The 27,140-nt window shown below is 31.2% G+C and overlaps 1 protein-coding gene across 1 annotated transcript in view; it reads left to right on the forward strand.

Moving 5' to 3' along the window:
- LOC126838899 (allatostatins) overlaps window positions 1-25,137 on the forward strand; it is a 30,735-nt gene extending 5,598 nt beyond the window's left edge. Inside the window, exons 2-3 of the mRNA XM_050573679.1 lie at window positions 22,452-22,925; window positions 24,825-25,137. Of these exons, the coding sequence (XP_050429636.1) occupies window positions 22,458-22,925; window positions 24,825-25,100 (744 nt within the window). The 5' untranslated portion in view covers window positions 22,452-22,457 and the 3' untranslated portion in view covers window positions 25,101-25,137. The remainder of the gene's footprint in view (window positions 1-22,451; window positions 22,926-24,824) is intronic.
- Window positions 25,138-27,140: the final 2,003 nt, after the last annotated feature.

Here is a 27,140-nt window from a genome sequence, read left to right on the forward strand (position 1 = left end):
TTTCTTAGTCTTGCTGTTCTCTTGAATTCTTGAAGATACTCGTATGGTCAATGGCAAGAGAAAAGCACATAGTCCTCGTAATTATTTTATAGAACAAATAAAGCATGACACGGGTGTTGTTACTTATAAGGATTTAAAAAGAAAGTCAAACTACAGGTTGAATACTTAAAAATAAGTCTTTGCATAGAAATTAAACATTATTTTATCTTAAATTGTATATTAATATTTTTTAAAATACATTATTATATATTTTAAAAGACTGTGTAGTCACACATAACTACGACAGATAGATTTTGAATAAACGTTGCATGTAATATCGACATTTCTATGTTCTTCCCAAAGCTCCTGTAGCTATTTCGACATTATTTTTGTTTGTTCATAGCAATAAAATGACATTGATAATATTATAAAGTAAATAATTATTACTTCTTTTTGCTATTATTTATTTGTTATGTTTGTTTGGAAACAAAATAATCAATGGGACTACAAATGAAGATCATTTTTTTATCTTAATTGTACCAATGTCATGCGAGTAATAAAAAAAAAGAAAAGCTCGGTTGTTGATCGGTTCGGCGTCTATAAAATTTTCTGTTGGATTCTCTTGGGTTGTCCAAAGCGTTCGTATGCTTAAACGTGCACAGGGAAAATGTACAATGATTAAAAAAAAACCTCATCATACATAGCGCTGTGTATCATACACACGTTATATCGGAGTGACGTTCGTTTTTGACGGCCAAATCAATTGATAAAAATGCGTGCGAGATATAATATTCTAAATCCGAATAGCTGTCACGCGTGTTCTGAGAATTTGAGTATGAAGACGCGCTAATGGATCAAGTATTATCATTATTATCATTATCATGCGATTCGTTTGGAAAGAGAGTCGTCGCATTGTGCTAGGCGGGTGGAATAATCCGTCGCACGAGCACATGGTACATCAGCTATAGTGCTGCCTCGCCGTTATGGGCGTGAGTGTTGTCGTGAATGTCATCTAATGTGCGGTTGTCACAACGCGCCGGTCTAATGAGCCATACTTAATGAATATTAATTCGAAATCGTTAGAAAATTAATGGACGTATGACCGATCCGGGATTCGAACATGGCCGTTCGACAATAGGTGTGTGGAGTACCTACTTAATTACTGTCGTAATGATAAATAAAAGTAATAACAAATTACCTCTGTTCGAACGACCCAGTTTGAGCTTACGGTCGATAAAAAAAACCGAAGCCATATTTTCGAAATCAAAATAACCAAGAGTCAATACCGTGGCAATTGCGCTTTAGTCCATACCTATCAATGCTTTTGATAAAATTAACCTTGAGTCTAAAATTTATGGAGTAGGCCAAAAGGTCTGTATCGAAAAAAAAACATGAACTTTGTCAAAATTAATAAACTTAGAAAAAACACAGTCAAAGGTATTTTGGAGGGTTTATAGTATACAGCCATTTTTCAGTTAACCGATTTAATTTACGCATATATATTATATTCATGTTACAAATAGGTTTTTTTCCACTGTTTTAATGTTTTATTTCAGTGCGCAATGCGCATTATTCAATTAAAGAATAATAATTAATTGGGTTCTTCCCTTTGGCTTTGTAAATGCTTAATATAAAGCATAAGCATAAGGACAAATATAGTAAGGTTAGCGATTCCAAACATCTACGGGTTCAAACTTCAAATAACAATTTTTTTTTTTAAATATGTGAGCACTTAAGTGGGTTAATTTATAAACAATTTGTAAATGGTAATTTCTACGTACATTGTTTTTTTATTAAACAAGAAAAAATCATGGTTAAACTAAATATTATTACTAAATAAATAATAAGTTAAGAGTATCCACACTTCAATACATCAATACATGGATATGTCCTGATAATTATATGATTATTTCCGATCTATTATCTCCTTGTGATATATGATGATAATATAGTCTTAATAATATGTTTTTGCCAAACGTTTTTTAGTAGTTTTATAATATCTGGCCTTAATCGTTTTACTGGCAACATTTATCAATATTTAACATTTCTCATAAATAAATCTCCGTGGTTCCCCAGTAAGTAAGTGCCTACCTAACAAATTAATTTGACTATCCTTATATATACCATATATCATTATATCCTTATATATCTTGTAACTTGATGTATCTGCATGTAGTATAGATACTCTTAACTTTACTTTCAGAATGACCCTCCATTATCCTCCTTCATGACGTAATGCTACTCATAAATTCCTTTAAACTGTAAAGTGTCTTTCCAAAAATTTTTACGACTATTCCGGCGGGAAACGCGTATGGCTTAATGAATGTCCAGTTCATTCTTGCTTGTCAAAAAGTTGTGCTTGTAAATAATATACCTGTCTCCATTTGTATACACTTCTAACCACACTTATTTTCGTTTTCTCTCACTGACATCATAATATTTTTGATCAGCGTAACCAATTGTCTTTCTTATTAAGACATTAAATAAATAATTTGTATTATTAATCGTATATTTATTATTATTGATTCTGTATAGAAAACATTACAAGAACATTAATGTGCAATCGTTACAGTAAACTAATGAATTTACATGATAAAATATACACCGCAAATATCTTACATTGTCAATTGAAGTTTCATCGTGATTTATTTATCTATCTAAGCATTATTATACCAATTGTATAATTTTTTTTTCCTTATTCTTTCTTTGAATAACTTCTTTATTATTCGACTTATATTTATAATATATAATTATAATCTTTAGGCTTACGCTTACCGTAAAAATCTGCTGCGGTACATAATAAACTAAAATATCTAATAGTAACAATACTTTTTGGCCAGCTCTCCCAAGATTTTTTTTAAAATAACTGTATAAAATATATTTTTTAAGTAATGTAATAATGGAATAAATATTGTACATAATATAATTATTACTAAACTTTTAAATAATTTTAAAATTTTAAATTCTAATACTTACATAATGTTTTATCTATGTTATAGATACTTTTAGACTACTAATATTAAGTAGTATTAAACAATATATTAGTGTTTACTTCTTCGAGCGGCTTTGACAATGTGTATAGTTTGCATAAGGAAGCTGGAAAGTTATAATAATAATAATTCATTGAATAAATTATTATAATGCGTGACCGACATTGATAATGATTGCAAATTCTCAATTATGTAAATATACTGTTGATTAAATAATAAAATAACATGTTATTACTACGATAACATCCAAGGAAGAGTGTTAGAAATTAAAAGCATCGAATATCGAAAATATTACATATTATTAAATAATTATATTTAAAGATTACTTATTACGAAGAAATGTGTGCAGTTTTAACATCCGTTCACTGTGAAATCAACTAATACAGAGAACAATAGATAATAATTGAAATGACATTATCAAATTAACTAATAAATACATTTACATTTATTAACAGTTAAATTCTATAACAATTTTTAAAAATAATTTTATTGTTTTGTAATAAGTTTTAATTTGTGTTTTAATTGACAATAAATCATTAAAACTAATAAATTTGAGTTTGATTGTGTTGTTAAAAAAGGAGTTTATGCAAGCGTGGCAGTTTTTTCAATCTCAAAGCTTCTTTAATCTAAAATGTTATTGGAAAAAGTTCTAAAACAAAATACTAAAAGGAATCATACAAGCGAATAGCACACCTAAACTGATATTGTAACAGTACCAAAAAAAAAGTTTTTAATCGCATAAAAGGTTATACCGTGGAGAAGATATAAAATTATTTACTAAAAGTTTATTAAAAATAATTATTAACAACAGTCTTGTGGCTATAAAAATGTTTGGAGATTTAACCATATCGCCCTACTAGCAGTCTTTTAAAAAAAATCTGAAATTGAGAAATTTGATAAAAAATTGTAAACTTCCCTACACTTAGAATTAATTATTTCTGTAATCTTTGATGGGATTAGTATTAGATACTATACCTAATTACCTAATTGAAATTAATAGTGTAATCAAATTAAGGTGCCATATTATAACTTTTTTATACAATTCATATATTAATTGTGGACATTAGAAATTGAATATATTATTATAAAGAAGAAATCAGCATAGTGGACGAGGTATACTGTATAAGCGTACTTTTTATCATTTTGTGAACATTTATACTTTTTTACCGACATTAGTGGACGATTCAAACAGGTCATACTTCATATTCTAGTCGTGTTATCGAATTTTAACATATTATTGATTACTCAAATAAGTGTAGAAAATCTCTGTTGAGCAGCTTTGACGAGTTCAATGTTGTGTTATTGGCACACATCCGATACACTGGATAACACTAGATTTACATTAACGGGCATAGCATATATATGTTGTTGATATATTGTATTATTTTCGTTAATAAAACCGCAACGGTGATGTAACCCAAGAATATGTAGCCTTATCCGACGTCTTATAAATGGGATTCGCCCGTGCGGCGGTTGGCAACCCGAGAAGGTTAAAAACCAATATTGGCAAATATTGCACTCGGATTACTTAGGGACCGTGTTCCCAGAAGAATAAAAATGATCAGCGCTAACAAAACGGACACAGCACATGCGGCCTGAGGAAAAATTCATTCCAACCCCATGCGACGATACTCCTTCAAGCCCTGCTTTCATCCCCGTTCCAATTATATTTATATATAATCTCCCCTTTGTCATAAAACCGTTTTTTATGCTATAAATGTCACCTGTGCTTTTTTCTTAACCTTTTAACCAATTACCGGCATTTTTATTTATTTTTACTTACTTTTCTGGTAGATAATGCGCGTTCCGCTTTGGCGACCCAACTGTTTACCTGTTTCTCATGCCCGTCTGGCTTTGTACCAGGCCTGGCGTCGGCTATTGAATATTTATTTCAAAACACTATTAACCGTTTATGTCGACAACGCCGCGGTATTTATCTATAATAAACCCACGTTGTCAACAAGAGATTTTATCATCTGTAAACGCAACACGGTCGTTATTTTTTGCGGACAATGTATATTTTACACATACAGTATATACCACTTATATGATATTATCTAGTTATATCATATAAGTAACCCAGAAAAACAACATGTCGCGTCGTCCGTTTTGTCTTAATACGGGCACCGCTATACCAATAATCTTATATTGTATCGAACCGAATATTTCATTAAGATGTATACAATTTATTGGCCAACACATTTTATCTTGAAATGTTATAGATTCATGCCTGATATCCGTTAAATAAATTATCATTTATAAGCAACAATACAGAAAAACACCAATTTAGACTTATATATTATATTATATTGTGATAAATACTAAATATTAATTGTTACACAGTTTGATTAACGTCTGAGTAAATAATAGATAATATATAAGTTGTAATTAGTTTTTAAATAGGATTAACCAGCAGGAATTATAGAAGCTGAGCTAGGGGGTTTAACAACTTTATAGTTGATAGATCCCTTAAGTCGTTGATATTCCGACAAAGGTACCTTCAATTTATAAATTATTTTTGATTACAAACCATCTTAAGTATGTTTATTCGAGATCAGTGATCATCTAAGAATCTATATAAAAATGATTCACATTATAGTTAATAATTAAGTACTCTTGTAATTGATAGACGAACTCATTTATACGGTTAAAGCCAAAAAATAAGAAGAAAACAAAATGCATGACAACAAACTTATCAATTATGTATTAGATAGTCGTTAATTGGTATTTTAACAGACTTATAAAATCATTTAGTATAAATGAAGGGTAATTAAGAGAATAACACGTATTGCTTTCGACGAAAAATTACAGTTGGGTATTCCACTTTATAATGAGTAATGAGTTGTGACAAAGCTATTAACTTTTTTATAAAAAGTGTTTAAAACACGAACTATAATTTACGTTAGCTCATTAAACATAAAACAGAGCTAAATTTAAAAATATAGTCCCCTGGGCAATTTATGCGAGGTACAAAAAACTATCTACGTGACTTGTTAAAAATTGTTGATACACCATTTTCAACGCCTAAAATCTACACCTTAAGGAAATGTTTATAACTCTAAATTACCGCGTGGGACACATAGGGGATAATTTTTAATTGTTGAAAATTGTTTATGATAAGTTTTTGCAATTTTGAACTGGCAAAAAACTTTAGTAATATTATTATATAGTGAGTATAGTCTCCACATCTCCGTTCTCTTGCAACCACCACTGTTATCGGACTTTGGTGATCTTCGAGACAAAGTTTTCCTCGTAAAACTGAACGGAGTTTAATTCGCTTAGGACATTTTACATTCATAAGTATTTCGTAAGCGGTAAGAGTCAGGATAATGAAAAATACAACGTACTGATAATACAAAAGAAACGAACTCGTGTATGGCACAAAATCCAATATCAAACGCTGTAGTGTCTCTGGCGACGAAAAACAACATTGACGTTTGTAAGTTTATGGGATATACGACTTGACAGATAAAGAATTTCAACACTAGCCGTGACACACGCGTGCGGTTGCGTAATTCCAGAGACCTTCTCAACCGAAAACATTTATTTTTTTTTTTCAACAATATTATTATTGTTAAAAATTATATTATGTGGTAACTCCTAATGTATTATTATTATTATTATTATAAACTCGGCCGACAGTGTTGTTAACGTTTCCGGGTCGGATATACCAGAACGCGCACGTTTTTGATTTATACTTGCCGTCATAAATGATTCTAGTGTTTATAATATATATTGTTATTTTGTCGGGTCATCGATTCCAGACGGGGGAAAATCGGAAAGTGAGGGCGGGTAAAAAAAAAAGAAGAAGGAGGAGGTACTGTTTTTAATAATGTTTAGGCGGCAGACGGCTATTAATTACGGACGTTGAAGGCAATGGAGACGTTTGATACATGTCGATGGGATCCATGGAAATTACTTGCGAGCCACTTTAATTCACTCGTAGGCGTGTAGAAAATTATTGAGTTTGTCTTGTTAGGAAATTGCAAACATAAATCTGTCTCGATATTTATTGGATCTGCCCGATTCCGGTCGGGTACCGCCGTGAGAGGTTTCATTAAAAATCTGGATATTTTAAACTGGTTAAATAATAAGGTAAAACAAATAAATAAATATACATATATATATATATATCTACCACTACCGTATAATACACAAGACATAAGTCTGCCTGGTTATAAATCTTTTTATTTTCATTAAACGCCTTTTTCTATGTACACACTGAGTGGGCTTTGTAATCTCAGGGCACCGCTTCGTCGTGACACCTAAGGTATGCGTTCTACAGTGAAAACATGAACTTCAAATAATATGTTTCCTCTCCAATAACTTCCATTTGATTTCCATGCAATATACTTGCGTTGGTTGTGTAAAATCATTCAAGTATAGCGTTTTTATTTCATTCGTATTTTTTTCAACGCACCTGTCATGTCGGTTATCTATAATATTCACTCACTCGATGTCGAAAAATACAAGCCGGTTTAATTAAAATTATATAGTTCTGGATTACTAGATTGCTATGTAATGTTAATGGAACATTAATTTTCCTCAGCCTATTGATCAGGCGTTCTTCTTTAATATATATTTGTATATTTTGAATTGAAGTATACGTTTTAACGGTAATAAGTATTAATATAGGTATATATATAGATAAAGCAATATAAATAAATAAAATGACTCATCGAAATGTAGATCCAACAATTTAACTATCGTTTGGGTCTGGGGATTGGTTGGTTCTTTTTTACTTGTTTCATATACCGCTATTACTATTACTATTATTATTCAATATTCATAAATATTATTCGTGTTTTTATTTAAATTTTAAATTGGTATGATACTGTTATTCTGCAAGGGCTTTATAAAACAACTCCGGTAGTTGTTTCTAAATTAAAATTAAGTATTTGTTTTTGTTTTACAGACAAGTTATAAACGTTATCTTTGACCGTTATCGTTTGAGACAATTTTGATTATTCTTCCAGGAGAAACATTTTCTTTCGTCGTGTAATTAATGATCTTGTCCTAACGACCGACATGGCACGCAGTATTCGCCCGAGAATTATGAACGATTTGTTATGATATTTTTGGGCTCCCCGAGAGCGGTGTATTGTACAGAGCCCCTCCTTCTTATCCAAAAAAAAAAATGACATTTTATACATTTTTCACTAGCCCGACCTGTGTTTTACAGTAAGGTTCGCACGCTTGGCGGCGACCAAGTGACGTTAAACAGTAGGTATTTGTTTTGTGCAAAAAAAAAAATACATATACTACAAATAATAATTTAGATTTATTTTAAATGTAGTTACTTCTAACAAGTTAGCCGACCGCGGCAGTATAATGTGAATACCGTGAACAGTAAAGGTTTTATTCGCTTACAATAAAGTGAGAAAAAAAGAGCGCACGCGAAGACGACAGTTTTCTGAACGCCATGTTTGTTGACGGCGACAGTAAAAAATAATTAAAATTAAATGACAGAAAAAAGGATATAGATACTGATTTCGAGGCAATATCCTAACGTTGTATAGACATGCCGTCTCCGGGGAACGCTATGACGCGTATACGAAAGTCTCAATCAAATTGTTCCACAAAATGTAACACAAACCCCGTTGACACACTCTACACGCCCTTTAAATTAAGAACCGGCACCTATTGATATATTGTTTTACTGTTGATTGCACATTAATGCGATTTACCAAATATTTTGTACTTTAGCTGCGTCGTGCAATAAGGTGTATTTCTAAATAGGTTGCTTAGAAGATATTGTTACACCATTTTGTGACAATATTCCGGCTTTATTTTGTTTGCAAGTAAACTTATCTATATACGCAGACTAAATAATTCTTGGAAATCAACCTTTTAAGCTAATATAAAGTATTGTGTTTTATCAACAGTTCTAAAAAATGTATAGCCATAGTAACATAAATTACTCTAATGGCTTTTTGTAAATGTAACCATATTATATACAGTGTGGATCACAATTAATTGCAATTTTATAACAAACTGATGTAATTTTCTGTTTTATACGTGGTTGGCCATTAAAAATGTAAATATTGTATATTATTACTAAACGAAGTGTCTATATTATTGAAGATTAAATATATATGACCGATGTATAGTAGATAAAACAAATAGTAGCCTTGGCCGAGTATAACGACGGTTTACAGTTTTGTTATTTTATGGAGACATTTTTACTACCCATATAACTGTGTCACAATTTCATACACACATAGTGATTGCATATTGGTTAACTATGATCCAGTCACTATCTTAAAAGATTTAAATTGTTGTAAAAAAACATAATAATATACTAAATTATTTGTTCTTTCTACATAGTAATATAAGCTGACCCGGCGTCTGTCGACCGGCTTTTACAAAAAAAAAAAATTGACATAATAGTCCATAAAATTGGACAATACTATTTTTTTTACATAACACTTATAAACAGGGTAGGCCTGTTTTGGCCAAGTCCGCCCGCCTTGGAATAAACATTTTAATTTGTACTATATAGATTTCTGTCATGCTAGGGCGAGAAGGGGTGACAGTTTCTGTCATTCATCAATTTATTTTGCTTTTATTGATTACTCAAAAGAAACTTATTATTTACGAGTTATGTTAAATCGTTTAGGTTTTATGAATTTGTACTCTAACTTTCCAGCGGGTGGCGGGTGCGCTGTTGTAAATAATATAACAGCTTTGCACTTGACAATTTTTATCATTTACATATCATGAAATTAGAACCTTTGTCCACACCTGTGAATATAAATATAAAATTAAATACTCAAGATGATACTAGCTGAGTTACCTGACGTTGCCTAGGTATTTATTTAAAAATATGGATTTGACACTAATATCGATTAATTTTGATTATTTTTTTTACCTATTTGTATGAAATAATATGCTCCAGGTGTTCCACTTATACTGGAACATACATACATGCATACATTTTTATATTTATAAAATATTACTTTTGATTCTTTTTGTAGGTAAAGGAAGTATCCTTGTGCTAATCTAATACATAGACTACAACACAGTTGTTTGAAAAAATAATGTTTTAGTGGCTATTACATATTCAGTAGAAAAAACCATGCTTATAAAAGACATTGCAATAATAAACAATGTATGACATATCAAAAAGAGGATTTTATTCAACATAACCCTTGTGGATGTCAAAAAATTATTCTTCGATTATGTTATAGTCCCAATGGGGACATTAATATTTATGTATACATGATATCCATGAATTGATACGTTCAGCTCACTTTACAGTTATCCAAAACTGGATAAAAACCAAAATAGGTAAACAAATATTGTTCTATTTACTTTTTCCCTTGCATAATAGAGATAAATGGACACTCTCAAAACGACCTATATCACCTACCCAACACTAAACCGCTATCAGAGTCTGTAATAAACCAGTGTTAATAACTATTAGATAACAAACAATTTTATCTAAAACTTCCTAACAATTCTATTATCTATGCTGTAGACAATTGTTGGAATATTTGACAACTTGTTAAAAGCTTGTACATTAGTTAAAAAATAAATGTTTTTTATATTATATGACCTTAATTAAATTTTATTTATGGAGTTATTTGTCAATCTAGAGTGTTTTAAGTGGTCCGTGGTAACAATGCGTATTTTTGAAATAGAGATTATAATTTATAAAATATCATAATAATGGTCATTACTGCAGCTGTTGTACGGTGTACCCAATCAATAGTACACAAATAGTATTTATGTACGAATAATTGTTATTACTATTATAATTTTTTTTTAAATATAAAAAAAGCTCAATCGAATAGATAAGTGTCTATATGTAATTGCAGACCATTGTTGAGTAATTACTTAATGAAATTAGAGATGCTATCCTATATGAAAAAATTCATCTACTCTTTCTGTTGGAAAAATAGCTATATATTATTATTGGTTTGGCTCTTATGTTACTACTCGGTTCATGTTTTTCTGTATAAGTAATATGTTGTATGAATATTGTAATCATTTCAAAGATAACCCATTATGCGGCAAATGTCGCATTATACATGAGTTATTCATGGCTGTCAGATTTGAATGTTCACCGAGGATTTTCAAGAGTTAACATGTCGAGGGACTATTGTGTATGAATGTCACCGAAACCAATATTGTGGTTTATCCGGTAGATTAAACGAGAAAAAGTATTGGCTCAAAGTATAATGCAAACTTTATATATATTACGCTTAGATGAATTCACGTAAATAAAAAGACAAAATATTAATAGATTTATTCACTAAAGAAAATTAACGATTGACGTAGTTAACTATACTAAAATATGAATAAATGGTACAAATTAAAAATTGATTTTTAGTGCATCAAAAGTACATTTTAATAAATATCAACAAACTGACCTTAATTTATAAAGTTTAACCAGTGAATAAGTATTGGAAAGATGATATTATTTTTAAAAGTAAATTAATATTATCATTGTTTTGTTACAACTGATATTGTAGGGTAAATGTAAACAATTAACAAAAAAAAAACGAACATTTTAAGTTTTTGATTTAAATTGTATAATCATCTAATATTTAAAAGAATTGGATTACGACCAAACATTATCTTCCTATTTAAAAAGTCGCATTTACGTTTCCTTATTTTTTTATATCTAATTCACTCATTTAAGCCTATAGATAGTTCACTCTTTTTATTTTCCTTTTTTTTAATAAATCATTAAACATTAGAAAATTAAATATCTTTAGAAGAAAAACGTTAAAATTAGGTTATATGACTACTTTAAAAAAATGTACTTTATAACATATCGAATTGGACAAAACATTGGAAATTGGACTCTTTTTTTTGTTGTTATTAATAAATTAAAAAAGTTTTAACTTAACTAAGTTAAGTAATTTAACTTTATAATAATTTACTCCGCAAGTATTGTCTCTAGGTTTTTCTTAATTTAAAAATTACTATTTAACTTCTTTAGTAATTTTCTTTTATAGGCAAATATAGAATTGAATGTAAAGGCAGTTGAGGTAATTTTGATAAAATTAGGCAAATGTAATGTTGATTTGTTATAGATAAAAGCTAAAATGATGTTGTGTTTTATACAATCTTATTCTACATTAACAGCGTATGACAAAATTAAAATCGTTTAATTATTTTATCAAAAAATTGCATTTGCGTTTGTGCTGCGTGTTAACAATTATTTCTACCAATAAAAAACGATATACCTAATGGATAGAGAAGCTGATAAAAAAAAATCGGTCAGGGGAATCCGAAAATTTCGTTCGAAGGGGGAAAAAATGTCAAGTTATATTCTTTTAACCTTTAAGTATTTAGCTTTCTACTGTTGTAAAAAATTAAAGAAATCCAGGTGTATAAAATACCTCTAACCGTCTGGCTTAACAATTAATTTGTATGGCTTTTTACATTTTATAACCTTTTTTATAATACGTCAAGTTCGTTCAAAGCTATTTTAATAAAAATAGCTCTTTAACTCTTTGACAGTCATGCGACGGTATTAAATTATTTCCATTTTATTAATATCAAACTGATTTAATCGAAAAATACCATAGTTTCTTATATCTAAAAAAACAAGAGCATTTTATTTACACTGAGTCTCGGCTCTAATTGACAATAATAAAGGATATAATGGAATATATATTTTTCAAATTGTTAAATATGTTACTACTGGAAAAAAAAAAATGCGATTTACTATTTTTTATGCAGATCAATAAGGTAGTTTTATCTTTTCATTTACTATTATTGGGCATTTGTTTCTTCCCTACTTAAAAAAATTACGTCACACATCTTAACCAAGTATTTGTAGAACGCGATGGAAAAATATGCTATACTGTTCATAGTACTAGTAATATAGTTTACATTTTCCAGTGTACATTTTTATTAAGTAATTTGCCACAGAAAAATGCCAAAAGAGACATTACTGATGGCGATAATATGTATAGCTAGGCCACCGTTTACCTATAGATTTCACGGTTATCATATACCTATAATAAATCGGTAACAACGTCAAATGAGACATTTTTTAATTAATTTGTATATATTAAAAAATGTACAAGATTACTGGTATTTTAAGACTAGAACCAGCAGGACAATGTTTTGTCATAAAATATTATTTATTATCTATAAAACATTAACATTTGCTTTATTTAAACGAATAATCTATGTTAAAGCTTTCTTTTCAGTTAAGTACAAGTACCTACTTTAAGGAAAACGCTTATAATTATGCCTTATCCTAATTTATTATTTATACAGAGTATTTTGTGATTTTCTCGATGTTCTAAGTTGATTTAATTTAAAACGTACAACGACCCCCGCTGATAAGAGAAACCGTAGGTTCGCTTTTAAATTAATTGTTTTTGGTTGAAAATAATATTTAAAAAGATTTTATACAAAACACGTCCCGTTTAATTATGACGTTAAGCGATGAAAACGTTTATTATTTTATGCAAATGAAGCGAACAAAGTTGTTGGTGATGTATCACAACGGTATTAGGCCATGTCTCCAATATATGCGCTTAAAAATGCGTTTTAAATTATATTATTTAAAAAACCCTACTACTGCAATAACTGTGTACTGATAATTAACGGCGCTGCGGCTCTCGGCAGATCTGAAGCATTTGTTTCAGATTTGGTCGAAAATATAACAATAGTTATTATTACATCGATTTTGTATCGAAAGAACAGTTCCGCTTATCTTACATAATTCGTATTAACGTGGCATAGTCTATATGCCATTATGTATTCAGTATTGGCATGATGTTTATCTCTAGATTCCTCGTCAAACTTTCGACGTCCGTTTACAAAAATACATTTATCAGCGCTTACAACACCGTCAAGGAGTACGCTATGTCCGTTTAATCGTCGGCAAAGTTTTAATATCGTCGATCAGTTGAAGATGAAGTTAGATCTTTGACGCTTGTAAAACACTTAAGCCGGTTCGATTGTACCCGACCTCTATCCGACAAACGATTGTAATTAATTGGTTCGATACATCCAGTTCAAAACTCTGAACCGTCCATGTTAGCCCATACCATAGCTGATGTTCATTAATAGTGGATACTTACAATGGTTTGTGGCGCACTACACGATTTTCGTTTAAATTTTTAGCACCTTATAGAGTTATTCCGTTTTATCTCGATCCGTCTGTGATCGAGTTGTATACGTTTTATTATAACTCAAAATGTTTGCGACTATACGTGACTCGCAATAAAGATATCTGCAGTGCATATTTTTGTTATTTCCTTGAATTTTCTATTTGGCCGTTAAACTTTCGGTATAAAATATTTGAGGTTTTGCGCGCGGGTTTTATGTCCACTGAAAAAAGGCGGTGCTAGCAGACCGCCTAAATCATAAAATCTCGCATTAAACGTTTTTCACAAGATTAATATTTCAATTTCTCGTTTAACTTTAGCCCGCCACGAATTGTGCCCTAAGCTAGAGCAGAAGACTAAACTAAATAATAAATAAAGAAACAGTAAAATTATTACAGACATCGTCACGTCATAAAGAATCTCCCGTCTCAGTCAGTGTTTGTCGAGTTCGTTTGTATGTAGATTAAAGGCCGTTGGTTGGCCTAAAACGTTGGTTATAACAGTTTTCACGACCATAGTTTATTTATGAATAATAATTATTGCCAAAAAAATAGATCTCGGATGATTTCCACACTATATAGCGTATGAAGCATTTGATGTTTATATTAATTATAAAGTTTTCCAATATTTGTTGAAACTTGCGCCCGGGGTACGGTTGAATACATAATTATTTAATGATACACACAGCGGTTTTGTACAGACCATTATTAGTAGTCATTTTTCCAGACAGTGTGTACTGTATGTGTATTGTTTTCGACAAATATACTTTTTACTTCATTCAAATTATCCAACCCATATTCAATATCAACGAATTTTTATTATTCGTGATTATGGTTAACGTCATTATTATCCTTAGAAGCCAGTATCATTCTTACTCCTAAAAATTGTACCTATTGGAAGAAAAAAAAAATTCTCGAGTTTGATTACAACTAGTATATTATGACTTACGATGAAACTATTTAATAAGATAATTATTGTTGTTGGAACGTATAAGTCAAAGTAAGTTTCAGTTCACTAGAACGACTCAACTAATAGATTATATAAAACATAGATATTGTATTGAAGGTATTTCTAATGTATTTATAAGCAAATATAACCTACTAGCGTGCCTATAAATTAAGTTGCTTGCAAAAGAAAAAAAAAAAAATAAACCAGAACCCCAACGTATAGGAATGACAAAGATAATACGTTTTTAAAAAAAGACAGCCCCGAGGCTCAACCACCGTTATTTAAACTGTAAATCCTTGTTTATGAACGACAATAATTTACATGTGCAGCCGACATTATTTTATAACGTACATATTACATTCAAATTCATCATGTGTACGAATTTAGAGTAAGTTATATTATTTTTACACTCGAACGCAGGTTTTTATCCCGCGCGAATTCGACAATTAATTGACCATCATTCGTTATTTTTTAAAATGCCTTTTAATAGTACTTTTTGTAACTTATTTAATACTTTTAACGTTTTTTATTATTCGGTATATCAATTGAAATTACCTAAATTAAAAAAATGAATAAGAAATGACTATTTGTTAAAATCTCTACCTAGATCAAAATGTTCTAAGAACTTCATTCTTGTTATACATAGACATATTATTTATAATAATAATAACAAATTAATAATTTGTTTTGGATAATTAAAATTGACAACAACTAATTAGAGATGTGACTAAACTCCGGATTTTTGGATTTCATTTGATTGAATCCTGATTAAATAATAAAACTTCTGTCAAAAAAGTACATACAGAGTGATCAACTTAAAGTGATCCGTTTATTTTATTGGAAAGAAATGCAATTTTGTAAATTTTTTTTAAGACATTTTTGTTTATGTTTTTTTTAAGCATTCCAAAGTTTCTAAATTTTTTCTCTTTTTAACTTTTTCGTTATTGTTTGAATAAAACCAACACCGGTAAAGCGTCCCGTACGGTTTGATGTATTATTATTTTCCAAGTGCGTTTTTATCGATTCTGATGACGTTTCGGCTAAATTGTGTTAATCTCATATCGTCACACTTGATCAAAGCAAACTATAGCAATCTTTTGACACATTAATAGAAGCAACGCAGATATGTATACAGTTGATAATATATAAATATTATAAACCCCGACCGAGTGATCAAGGCTGAGACGCATTGAGTAAAGGGAATTAAAAACGTCTGATTTCGGGACAAGCCGAGCGGAAAAATTTGGCCGAACTAAAAACCGTTTGACGTTTATATCCTATCACTACACAGAACATAGACACATGGCCACACCGCGGTTTATCTGACGGCCTACACAACAGACCATATTCTTTGACGTCGTGTAATCAAATTCTACGCGCTCTTCTAAGACGGTGTAGAACAGCTATTTTTTTTTTTACTCCAACTGGTGCAGCCAGCACCCTACAGTTAATGGGGTACATAGGGGTATTTATTTCATATTTCAGAATTCCACACTACTCCCTCAAACGAACAAAAACGCAGATAATCGTCCTTGGCTAACAAAGCCGTTGTACCGTGTAGGATTGCGTGTTTTACCAAAAGTATCGTTGAAAAATGACTGTTACGACCTAGCCACAGGTGCCGCCAAAGGTCCTTGAGAGTTATGCAATTCGGTGGTTGTAATAATATTACTTTTGTGATTAATTGTTGCGAAAGTTAAAGATTGCCGTTGATCACAACAAAGTAGCGAATCGATTCGTACATATAGCATATGCCTGTATAATATGTTGATGGTTGAACTCTCACTGAAAATTTATTTTGGTAGTCAAACGAAATATCGATCGAGGATTAGATTTGAATGACCTACGGATATATTTTATTGTGATCGTTGAAGCTTTTTTTAAAAGACAGATCGAGGTCACAGTTTTGGACCTTTTAGACTTTTAAATTGGTTGCGGTCGGTAAAAATGCAATATTATAATCCATATACTTATACTTATGTACTTATATTGTAATATAACCAACAAAAAAATCTCCCATCAAGGTCTAAAATTGAATGTAAGTTCGACTGATAACATCGAAAATAGCTAAAACTTTTATAATTATTGAGCTAGAGAGCCGACATTTTTAACACATGTCGAGGTCAGCCAACTATATGAGCTGTGCAAATTACAGATATCTACATTCAATATTTCGTGAGAATAATATTCCTATAAAAATGAAACCTAAACACCCAATCACCATCAAATGTTATTTAGTTCATCTATAAACAACCGATCAAACATACTGGTAAAATAAAAATAAAAACTGGAACCACAAAGTCGCTATCGAAGGCCATAGAAATTTGATGAACACATACACATATCCACGGACAGAATGCTAAGTTGTTTTACTTTCGATAAGAACACGCCATACGGTCTTACCTCCATCCCGATATTTATAGAAAAACTTCCAGGCAACCGTAGCTTCCTCTTTAGGGAAGCTATAGTAATACTCACGGACTGTGAAAATAAAACGCTACGCCATTTTAAAGAAAGTAAATCATAAATTTCAAAAGGTTCTGACATGATTGTTTTCCAAAGTTTAATGACCACAGAAATGATTACAGGAAAAACATATCGTTTTCGTAGTTCTGTCAATGCGAGCATTGCTATAGCGCTTTGCGGGTGTTGAATTTGTTTGCGCGTTTTTCAAGTGTGTATCATACAACATTATTATATATATATATATATATGCCAAAGCCCAAAAGGTAAGAAAATCAGTTTCCGTCGCTTAAAAAATAACTTTATAAAGTAGCTGCTGCTAGACACAGAGGTCAGGATTAAATCGTACGCCGTGTTATAAGGCTCGTGTGTTGTTATACGGTAAGATAGATATGTATAACGTACATAGGGCTGTTGTTATTATTTCGGTCTATATTTTTCTCGTTTGTCATGCCATAACTACGCGACGGTAATACTGCTGCGTGTAATTTCGTACAATATTTGCTACAGTTGTTCTGGAGTTTATCCTTCCACGTGACGCAAGTAGAAATAACTCGTCGGAGTGGTGGGTGGTTTTTTTTTACGGCACCTCATTTATCGCTGCCGGTCTGGCGAAAACAAAAAAAAAACCAAAAGCGAGTCCAAGAAACCACAACACTCGTTTCCCGTTTAGGCGCCACCGCCGACGTCGGGAAATATAAACCGTAACTTCTAATTTTTTTTGTTTTTTTTTTTTTTACCCTCTTCTCTTGCGCCCTAAAACGCAAATAGCGTCGCTCTATGTGCACCCGAGACCGCGGCGATGGCGGCCAATACAAAATAAGTAATTAATTTTCTCAGACGAGGTCAACAATCGTGGCAGAGTTCATTTGAAACGCCTTCACCCGCGGTCTCCTCCGCCTATCCCTGACTTTTCATTCGTTCCGCCGAGTCGTACAGGGTAACGGTTAGGTCATTCCAGGGGGACCGTTTTCCTCGAATAAATGTATCGCCACGGTGCCGGTGGTCTCGACAATAAAGATCTAATGAAACTTGATTGTCTTCTCCGGTGGCTGTCGATAATAATTTCTTGTATACATAATATTGTAGTTGTGTATACAGTTGCTGACGCGTTTTCCGCTTTCGCCGAACAACACAAACAAATCTATTAAAAAAAAAAAAAACCAAAATTAATATTTTTGCGGGTTTTCTCGCTATTTTGTATTGCTATTATGAGTTTGCGGGTTAAAAAAAAAAGCAGCGAGGTTAATGCCTTACGGCAGTCGATGACCCATCGTGCATTATTTGTAATGTAATTGGTTTTGGATGACATAAGGCGAGGCGTCAATGTTGCATAAATATATACGGCCGTGGATCACCTTTTACGCGAAAAGCGGTTACACTGTATCTAAAATTATTGTTACCGGTATTCACCACCGGCAATTACCGAGTAAACGAAATTACCAGAATAATTACTGAGCTTACGTTTGAAATCCCGATTGTTTTGTCTTTAAAAAATATGAAAATAAAATAAAAATTATAATATTTTATAATTTTAGACAAAAACCAACAGCAGGTAAACATAAAAAAAAAAAATCATTAATTATACGAATTTAAATTTTAATGACCTCTATTATTTCGGTATACTGAAATACCTACCGCTGGATTTAGAGTATAAGTTTCAAGGAAAACTCAAGGAGTTCTAGTGTACTATGTACACGCTTTGAGCTTGTGAAACACTACCGATGAACTGAAAAAACAGTTGACATAATATCAGCTCGTGGCTATTGTTTATCCACCTGTCGCCGGTTTTTGCCTTATTGCGTCAACAGCCACCGACAGAGTTATAACATCCCGGGAAGATCTGCGTCATAGACCCGAATTCCGAACGTGGGTTAAACGGCTAAATCGCAAACGGAAGCTATATAAAAATAACCTTGTTATGTTTCCGGTAGGAACATAGTACAATAATATTTACGCTTTGTTCTAAAGAAACCAAAAATGTTCATTTTATTTCCATTGCTATTTCAAAACAGAATTTACATCTCAAAACGTCCCAATAATAATAATGATTGCTGTTCAACAAGTACCTAACGCGTGATCAACAGTAGCACAACGACTAGCTTTAGGTTGAGTCATTGGTGTGCCTGTACAATGTTGACAGTCAGAAAATGTTTTTACATTGAATATGATTTTCTTGTCCATGAAATGTATAGCTAATGTTGTTCAGGATGGTTTATTAAGGATAAGACACTTCATTTCTCTTAAACCAATTAGAATTTTGTAGTTTTTTTTTTTTTTGAAAACACTTTAGCTTATACATACCCTTAATAAATCCTGTATGTATATGTAAGTGGGTAATGGACATTTTTAAAATTATTTTCTGAGAATATGGTTTTCTGTTTTTATTTATCTATATTTTTATGCTCTCACTGATAAAATATGTTTTTGACAATGTGACATTGTCGATTCACGTACGTTTTGAACTGGAAGCTCTCCGCACCATTTGGTTATGTTGTTACTATATAGCGGCAATGATTATAAATTCTCGCCGAGGATTTTATTTTTTTATCCCAGTATGAGACGTTTTAGTGTGCTGATAAAAATATATGTACCAAATCTCTTCGCCCCATCTACAACGACAACGGGTATAATAATATATCGTGTAGCGTTGAAAACGGATTATGGGCGGAATAATAATAAATGCGTTTTGCTTTATGATAATATTAGGGTCATTTAAACTTTGTGCGGTAATGGTGTTTTCCTCGAAAGGATCTTCAAATGAAATACTTAAAAAGTGGTGTTACAAACTACCCGCGTTCGTCTAAAAAAAAAAAAAAATAATAATAATAATTACAAGTTGACAAAGTAATAAAAATATTGTTTTCTCCCTAGTTTTTTACTTAAAAAAGTTAAAAAAAATAATTAAATAAGTTTTGTCTTTCTCCAGTTTAAAATACAGTTACTAAATACACATGGCTACATAAATACGCATATTTTGTGATACGGTGTATAATAGAAAACATCTACTGTCGTGTAACTTATGTACATCGTTTCATGTTTAATTCTGAAAAGATGACCAAGATAAATATCCATAACTGTAAGTCAATTTCACAGACACTTGTTGTAGTTCTTGTTATTCAAAAGTATTGTATATTTATAGTTAATTGTTTTTAAATGTCAGGTTTAGAATTAATAATGACTAAATTATTGATTTTCAATATGATTCTAAAATATATCGAAATCAATATCGATTAAAACTGTAAAAAAATGACGACTACATTTAGTGCTACTGCGAGTTTTCAGAAAAAATTCAGCCATTTTAGTTTGTAATTGTTCTAGGGTATTCTTTTTCGATAAAAATACTTTTATTAACACTAATTTAGACCCTATCATAATATGAACATTTTTTTTAAAACATTTAATTAATTTTTTCATATAAGATATTTAAAGAAAAAACATATTTGAATATTGTTCGATGTCAAAAAAAAATATGAGTTCAACTAATGGTAGGTATTGCATTGTAATAGTAGTAATATGTTTTTGGTGTATTACAAATATCTGGCCGCAATCTACTCATGTAGATTTCCGTCTGACACGGCCTACAGATTTAATACATTGCGCAACATCCATAATAAACCAACCTGTAGGATATTTTATATTGTAGCGACTTTGACAAAGTAGAATATTGTTCAACACGTTATACTATATAGTTCGCAACCTCTACAATAATATGATAATAAGGCATAAGACAAATAAATGTGTACAACAAATGTAAAAATAATAAGTTATTTAAAGTTTTCCGCACAGGTGAAAGTCGCAATCAGTTATAAATAATTATTTACTGCGTCCAGTGTCTTTCTCTATAGTAAACCCGTGTTTTTGTAATTCATTTTACTATACCTAACTCAACCTTATGTTAATAATTAGTTTAACGTTGAAATACATAAATAAGACGAATCTATGACGTATGTTAGAAAGTATTAAATTTCAATGCTACATAATAGTTTCATCATCAATCAATATGACAATTAAATAAATAAATAAGAAAAAACAGAAGAAACTAAAGCAATCTAATGGCCCAATGGCCATTTTGATAATTATTTTATGCTCATTTTAGCTATAACTCGTTTCATTATAATTTATTGGCAATAACACAATTCGACACTTAACACGATACTTTTATTTTGCAACAATAATTTGCCTACGAAAAAAAAATAACACATTTCTATAGGTATATAAATAAAATAAATAAGTTTTCTGAGAATAATTTATTTGGAGTATATAAATTGTTTAATTTATCGTTTATGAGCATATCGTTCTGTTAGTGTTATTTTTTTTATTGTTTACTAATAAAATTGAAAATACAAAAGTATTTTTTTTTCTTCTAAGGAAAATATTTCTATGAAACCGCATGCAATTACTAACCGATATAGATACTTTTCGAGTAAATCAGGCCAGAGGAACAAAACCAATAAAAACAACGTAGTTCTTACTTCTTGTTTAGTTAACTTTTTTTTTTATAAAAAGTATTTCTCAATATAACTCAATGTTGTTTAATTATAAGCATCAATTAACACATAGCGGGCTTGGAAACTAAAGGTACTATATCGACATTACACAGTTGTTCAAGAAAGCATTTTTAAGGTTTGATTACATTAATTTCATACTTTCACCGAATCAATTATTAATTTTTATGTCATTAAATCAAAAATGTCACAATGTATAATGAGCTATTCACTTTTTGTCAATAAAATTGTAATATAGTTATGAAAAATAAAAAACCAAAAAGTTCCTGTTGAGAAACAAAAAGGTTCTTGAGATAGAACATTTGTTAGCGATATTTTAAGATATACGGTTGTTTTTGTAGATATTTGGGTACACCCAGAATATTATAATGTACATCATAATAATAAATTGCATTTATTTTAGATCAAGTTAATCAATTTATTTAAATATTCTTCAGTCCGTCCATTTAAGAAAAATGTTGGTTATGAATTTTAATTTGCAGGTGGAAATGTTGAACTGTGCTATGTTGTTTGCGGTGTTCGGGATGGTGATGGCTTGTTCGGCCGCAGCTACTGGCAACCAAGAAAAACCCGGACCAAAGGCCCAGGATCAACAGCAACAACAGGCTGACGTGATGAGGGCCATTGCCGAGGTCGGTGCCAGTGGTCGCCAGTCTATGTTGCAGCCGTCATTGGCGGATAATTACTTGGTGGCCGACCCGCTGCAGGCAACATACGACTATGGAGTGAAGCGCGCGCACAAACAATACGGATTCGGGCTGGGTAAACGGCTGTACCGTCAATACCAGTTTGGACTGGGCAAACGAGCTTCCAAGCAGTACGGATTTGGATTGGGAAAACGAGCGGTCTCCAAACAGTACGAGTTTGGACTGGGCAAGCGGGCTTCGCCTACGTTCTATAGCTTCGGCTTGGGCCGTCGAGCCTCACCGCAGTACAGTTTTGGACTGGGCAAGCGGGTAAGCAAACGTTAAAAACATGTTGACTTCAAACTCAAAACGTTCGTTACTTGTAAAAGACGTCAAATTAGAGAAAAATTGGGGAGAGATAATTCAGGGCGGCATGGAGGTTTGCGGAATGAGATAAAGAGATGATATTACAATTGACTTGGAATAAAAAACAGTGAAGATTAACACGACCCGTCCCATTTGTGTGGAATAACAAGTAGAGTTTAAAAATACATTTACCAGCAGTCTTTAGGTTTCAAATAAGAATGTTTATAAATAATTTATTTTCGCGCTTTAATATTTTTCACTCCAACGGATAAATACCTACTCGAGGGATATTGAATCCCTAAAAGAATACTACAAAAGAAAAAAAATGCTTTAAAAAAATAATATCAATTTATATAGTATAATAAGTTGAAAATTGGTGTTTATTTAACATATATTTTTTTGAATTAATGTTTTTTTTTTATATATTTTATACGATAGCATTCTTTGTAGTTTAGTATTTACTTCTTTATTATAAAACGAGCAAATTTAAAAAATCAGGAAAACATATTCGGTTTAAAGTTCTTCTAAAAACGTATTGTATTGATATTAATTTTGTCTGAGACTTAGCAGCTAAAAAGATTGCACAAAACAGATTACAGGCAGCCGAAAAGGGAATGTATAAAATGCACATTAAAAGTCAGAATTCGCAGAGAAAAGTATTATTCAAGAACGTGTCAGAAATCCTAGAACGTTATTCGATCGAGTCTTTTTTTAGTGGCAGTTGTGAGAGTACTGAGTATGGCATTTACATATCAGGGTGAATAACAATAACAGAAGTTCTGCGTAAGCCGTCACTTTGTTGAAATACAATTCGAATGATTACTTTAATAAAACACAACGCATAGCAAACACATAATATTGTTACTTGCAATTAATTATTAAAATCCCTTAGGCGCACATTCAAAACAATATTACAATTTGTATTTTTTTTTAACATTAAATATATTAATTAATCGGCCGTTTTTAATTAAAGGAGTTTTTTTAATAGGCAATACTTATTAAATGACAATGACAATACTGTAACTTTTTTATAAACAGTATAGCGTATGGTTTATCCCTGTTGTTAAAAAAAGCCTAAGTATTTTATTATTTACTACAAATAGTATGTTCCGTTTTCGTCGGAAAATCGGAAATAGAATTAGATAAAGTAGGGAAGTTGTATTATAGTACAGTATAGTAGGCTAGTTGAAAGGAAAGAGGAGCGTTTAGCAGATTACGTTATTAAGTTTGTAATCTTGAAAAACAAACTGAGACCAACGCGCTTTTACCTATAGTAGGGTTAATTCGATAAGCGCTTTATTTTGTCCAGTTAGATGTCATTAGCCCAGCCACTGAGAAATCAAAACAAAAACACGGCGAGTTGTAGGTCAATAAGTTTATTTCAAAAGCCGAAACTCGGTTGATGGCCATTAGGTACGCTTAATATTTGTCACAAGGAAAATAAATCTCAGCGACTCTTTAAAAACCATCCGCTATAGCCACCTATTATTTGTGATAATATCTATAAATCTGTGTCCATTACTAAGTATTCTTTTATGTCTTACAAGTTACATACAATAACATGTTTAAGATTTATTTTCAGGAGGGGTCCCCAAAATGGTAGGTCAATATGACCCTATATTATTGGGTCCCAGCCTTAAAAAAGGGCCGCTGAGTATATTTCGTGGACAAACCCTACTTTTTACATATAATTATAGGCTTTAGAGATATAATAATCTTCAGATTTTATATGGATATGTTTTTACTCGAAAGTCTGTAACAACCGATGTGATTGACTATATTTTTTGTCATGCAAATGTCTATAGAGCCTCCTTAAGTAGGTAAGATACCTACATAATATAACGGTTTGTCGTTGATTAACAGGTGTCCGACCCTTCGTTCTTGAACGTGGACGAGAAGGAAGCCGACTACAATGACCTGTCGGAGGAGAAGAAAAGAACGGCTATGGACGACATGGGCCACGGGCAACGGTTTGCGTTTGGATTGGGAAAACGGGGCGCTGAACTGGCTGAATGGGACGAGTCTATGGACGACCAGGCGCCCTTGTGGCATCCGGCCGTCAGACGAGCCAGGCTCCAGTATGGTTTCGGTCTGGGCAAGCGGGACGACTTCGACGGGGACGACGCCGATATCAATTAAAAATCTAATAAAAAAAAAAATAATAACAATAAAAATGCAGACACCCCATCATATTATTTTATCAAAAACAAAAACAACAAAAATGACATATTATAATACCGGCGGTTTGAATTCGTTTACGACGAAAAAACTTTGTAGGAAACTATATTATTATTATTACACAATAAATAAGTATAATGTATAATTAATCGGTATATATTTTCCGGATGTTGTGTTTTTAAAAGTACCAGAAGTATATATATATACATAATACTATTATTACTTTAATCTATTTTATTAATTCATGCTAATATAAATTGGTATATTATGTATACTTAATAATTATTATAATACTGATATAATTACTATATCATTATCATACGATGTATTTTAATTAACCTAAATGCAGTACATAATTTATTATGTTTTTCTATACTGGAAACCGTATAGCTACAGCCTACGTAGTATATTATAATAAAACTATATCAATTTATGTATTTACTGTAAACAAAACAAATATCCTGGAAAACGACATAAAACATTAACACTATCTATAGCGAGATAATTTACAATTTAAAATTCTTGTCTTGTGTACTCCCCTGTATTTGTTTTGACTATACGCCGCATTTATTAATGTTTACATAAAAAGTACTCGTGACGCAAAAAATAAACACTTAATTAAAAACAAATTTTCCGCGTTTACAAACGGATTTTGGTCGCGTAACTTATATCCTTTATTATAATAATAATTAACTATAAATGTGTAACAAACAACTTTAACGTTTATGTGCAAACTCTAACACAAATGCAAGTTCTTTCTTTACACTGAAGTGTAAAAAAATCAAAAGTCGTTGCTCCGCGTGTATTTAACGTTTTAGTACCAAATCATGTTAAATAATTCATTTCAAAATTCACCTCAATACTTTTAGTAACGTCTGCTGTACCATATATTTGTTTGACAGAATCGAAAGATAATAATGTATTATGTTGTACGTCATTTTTATTCATATAGTATATACTATATTTCATATGTCATTACTATACTTAAGTATACAATATTATATACAGTAAACATCTTTTTAACTATTATATCTGATATTATGATAGTCCAAAGTACCAATAAAGTTAACTATTTAACTATATCCTATGATGTTTTGATATTTTTAACAACATTTTAATATATTCGTCTCTGTTTTCCTAGCCCGACAGTACAAATATAGTTTAGACATCCTATTCTCACTGTAATTCTTTTCTGTTCGTCATCTTTTCTGTACATTCACTTCGTACATAGCCTTTGACAGCAATGTATATTAAACATAATATTTTTAGTTTGGATAGACTCCTTAAGCTGTCTGTAGTCTGACTGTCGTTTCTTTCAAGGTGGATTTGTATATCTCTTTTATGGTTTCTGTGCTACGTTTCCCCACATTATGTGTCATTTAAATGTGTATTTAATGTGTCATTAAAGAAGACAGACTACATTATTATGGATTTTAAAGAGTAGTTGGATGATTTGTGTGTTACCACTATACGAATTTTAAATGTATAGAAAAATGCAAATCCACCCTCGAACGACTTACGACGCAAGCTTGTTGAAAATCTAACTGAAGCTTGGAAATACATATTATTAGACAGGTCTGGACCGTTTTTGCGAAAGAAAGTCAAGTTATTACGCGTGGAAGAGATACAAGCTTAGACCGCACCAGTGCAGTAAGTTGTTTTTTATTGTGTAAATATTGTTTTAAATAAAATACGGTTAATGTTAAAATGATGCTCCAAGACGAAGTATCCAACCATTCAATATTCAATACACTTAAGTGGATTATCGTGTATCTACAGTATAATATGTCTCTTGTACGTACTACAAATAAAACGTTAGACTGTATTTATGTATACCGTGTTGCATGTTATATTAATATACCACTTGTCAATTTCAAATAATGTTTTTCCGACTTATCGTTCAGGAACAGTGGTCGTATCGTCATACAAACGACGACGACCGGAACCTGAATAAAATACTATTTATTTAATTCAGTAACTTTTTCTAAGTACTCAACATAT

This window comes from Adelges cooleyi, unplaced genomic scaffold, assembly GCF_023614345.1.
Source record: "Adelges cooleyi isolate 19-005CV unplaced genomic scaffold, UGA_ACOO_1.1 ACOO_flye_CR_arks_rails_tigmint_CR_PRNA_30, whole genome shotgun sequence".
Lineage (NCBI taxonomy): Eukaryota > Metazoa > Arthropoda > Insecta > Hemiptera > Adelgidae > Adelges > Adelges cooleyi.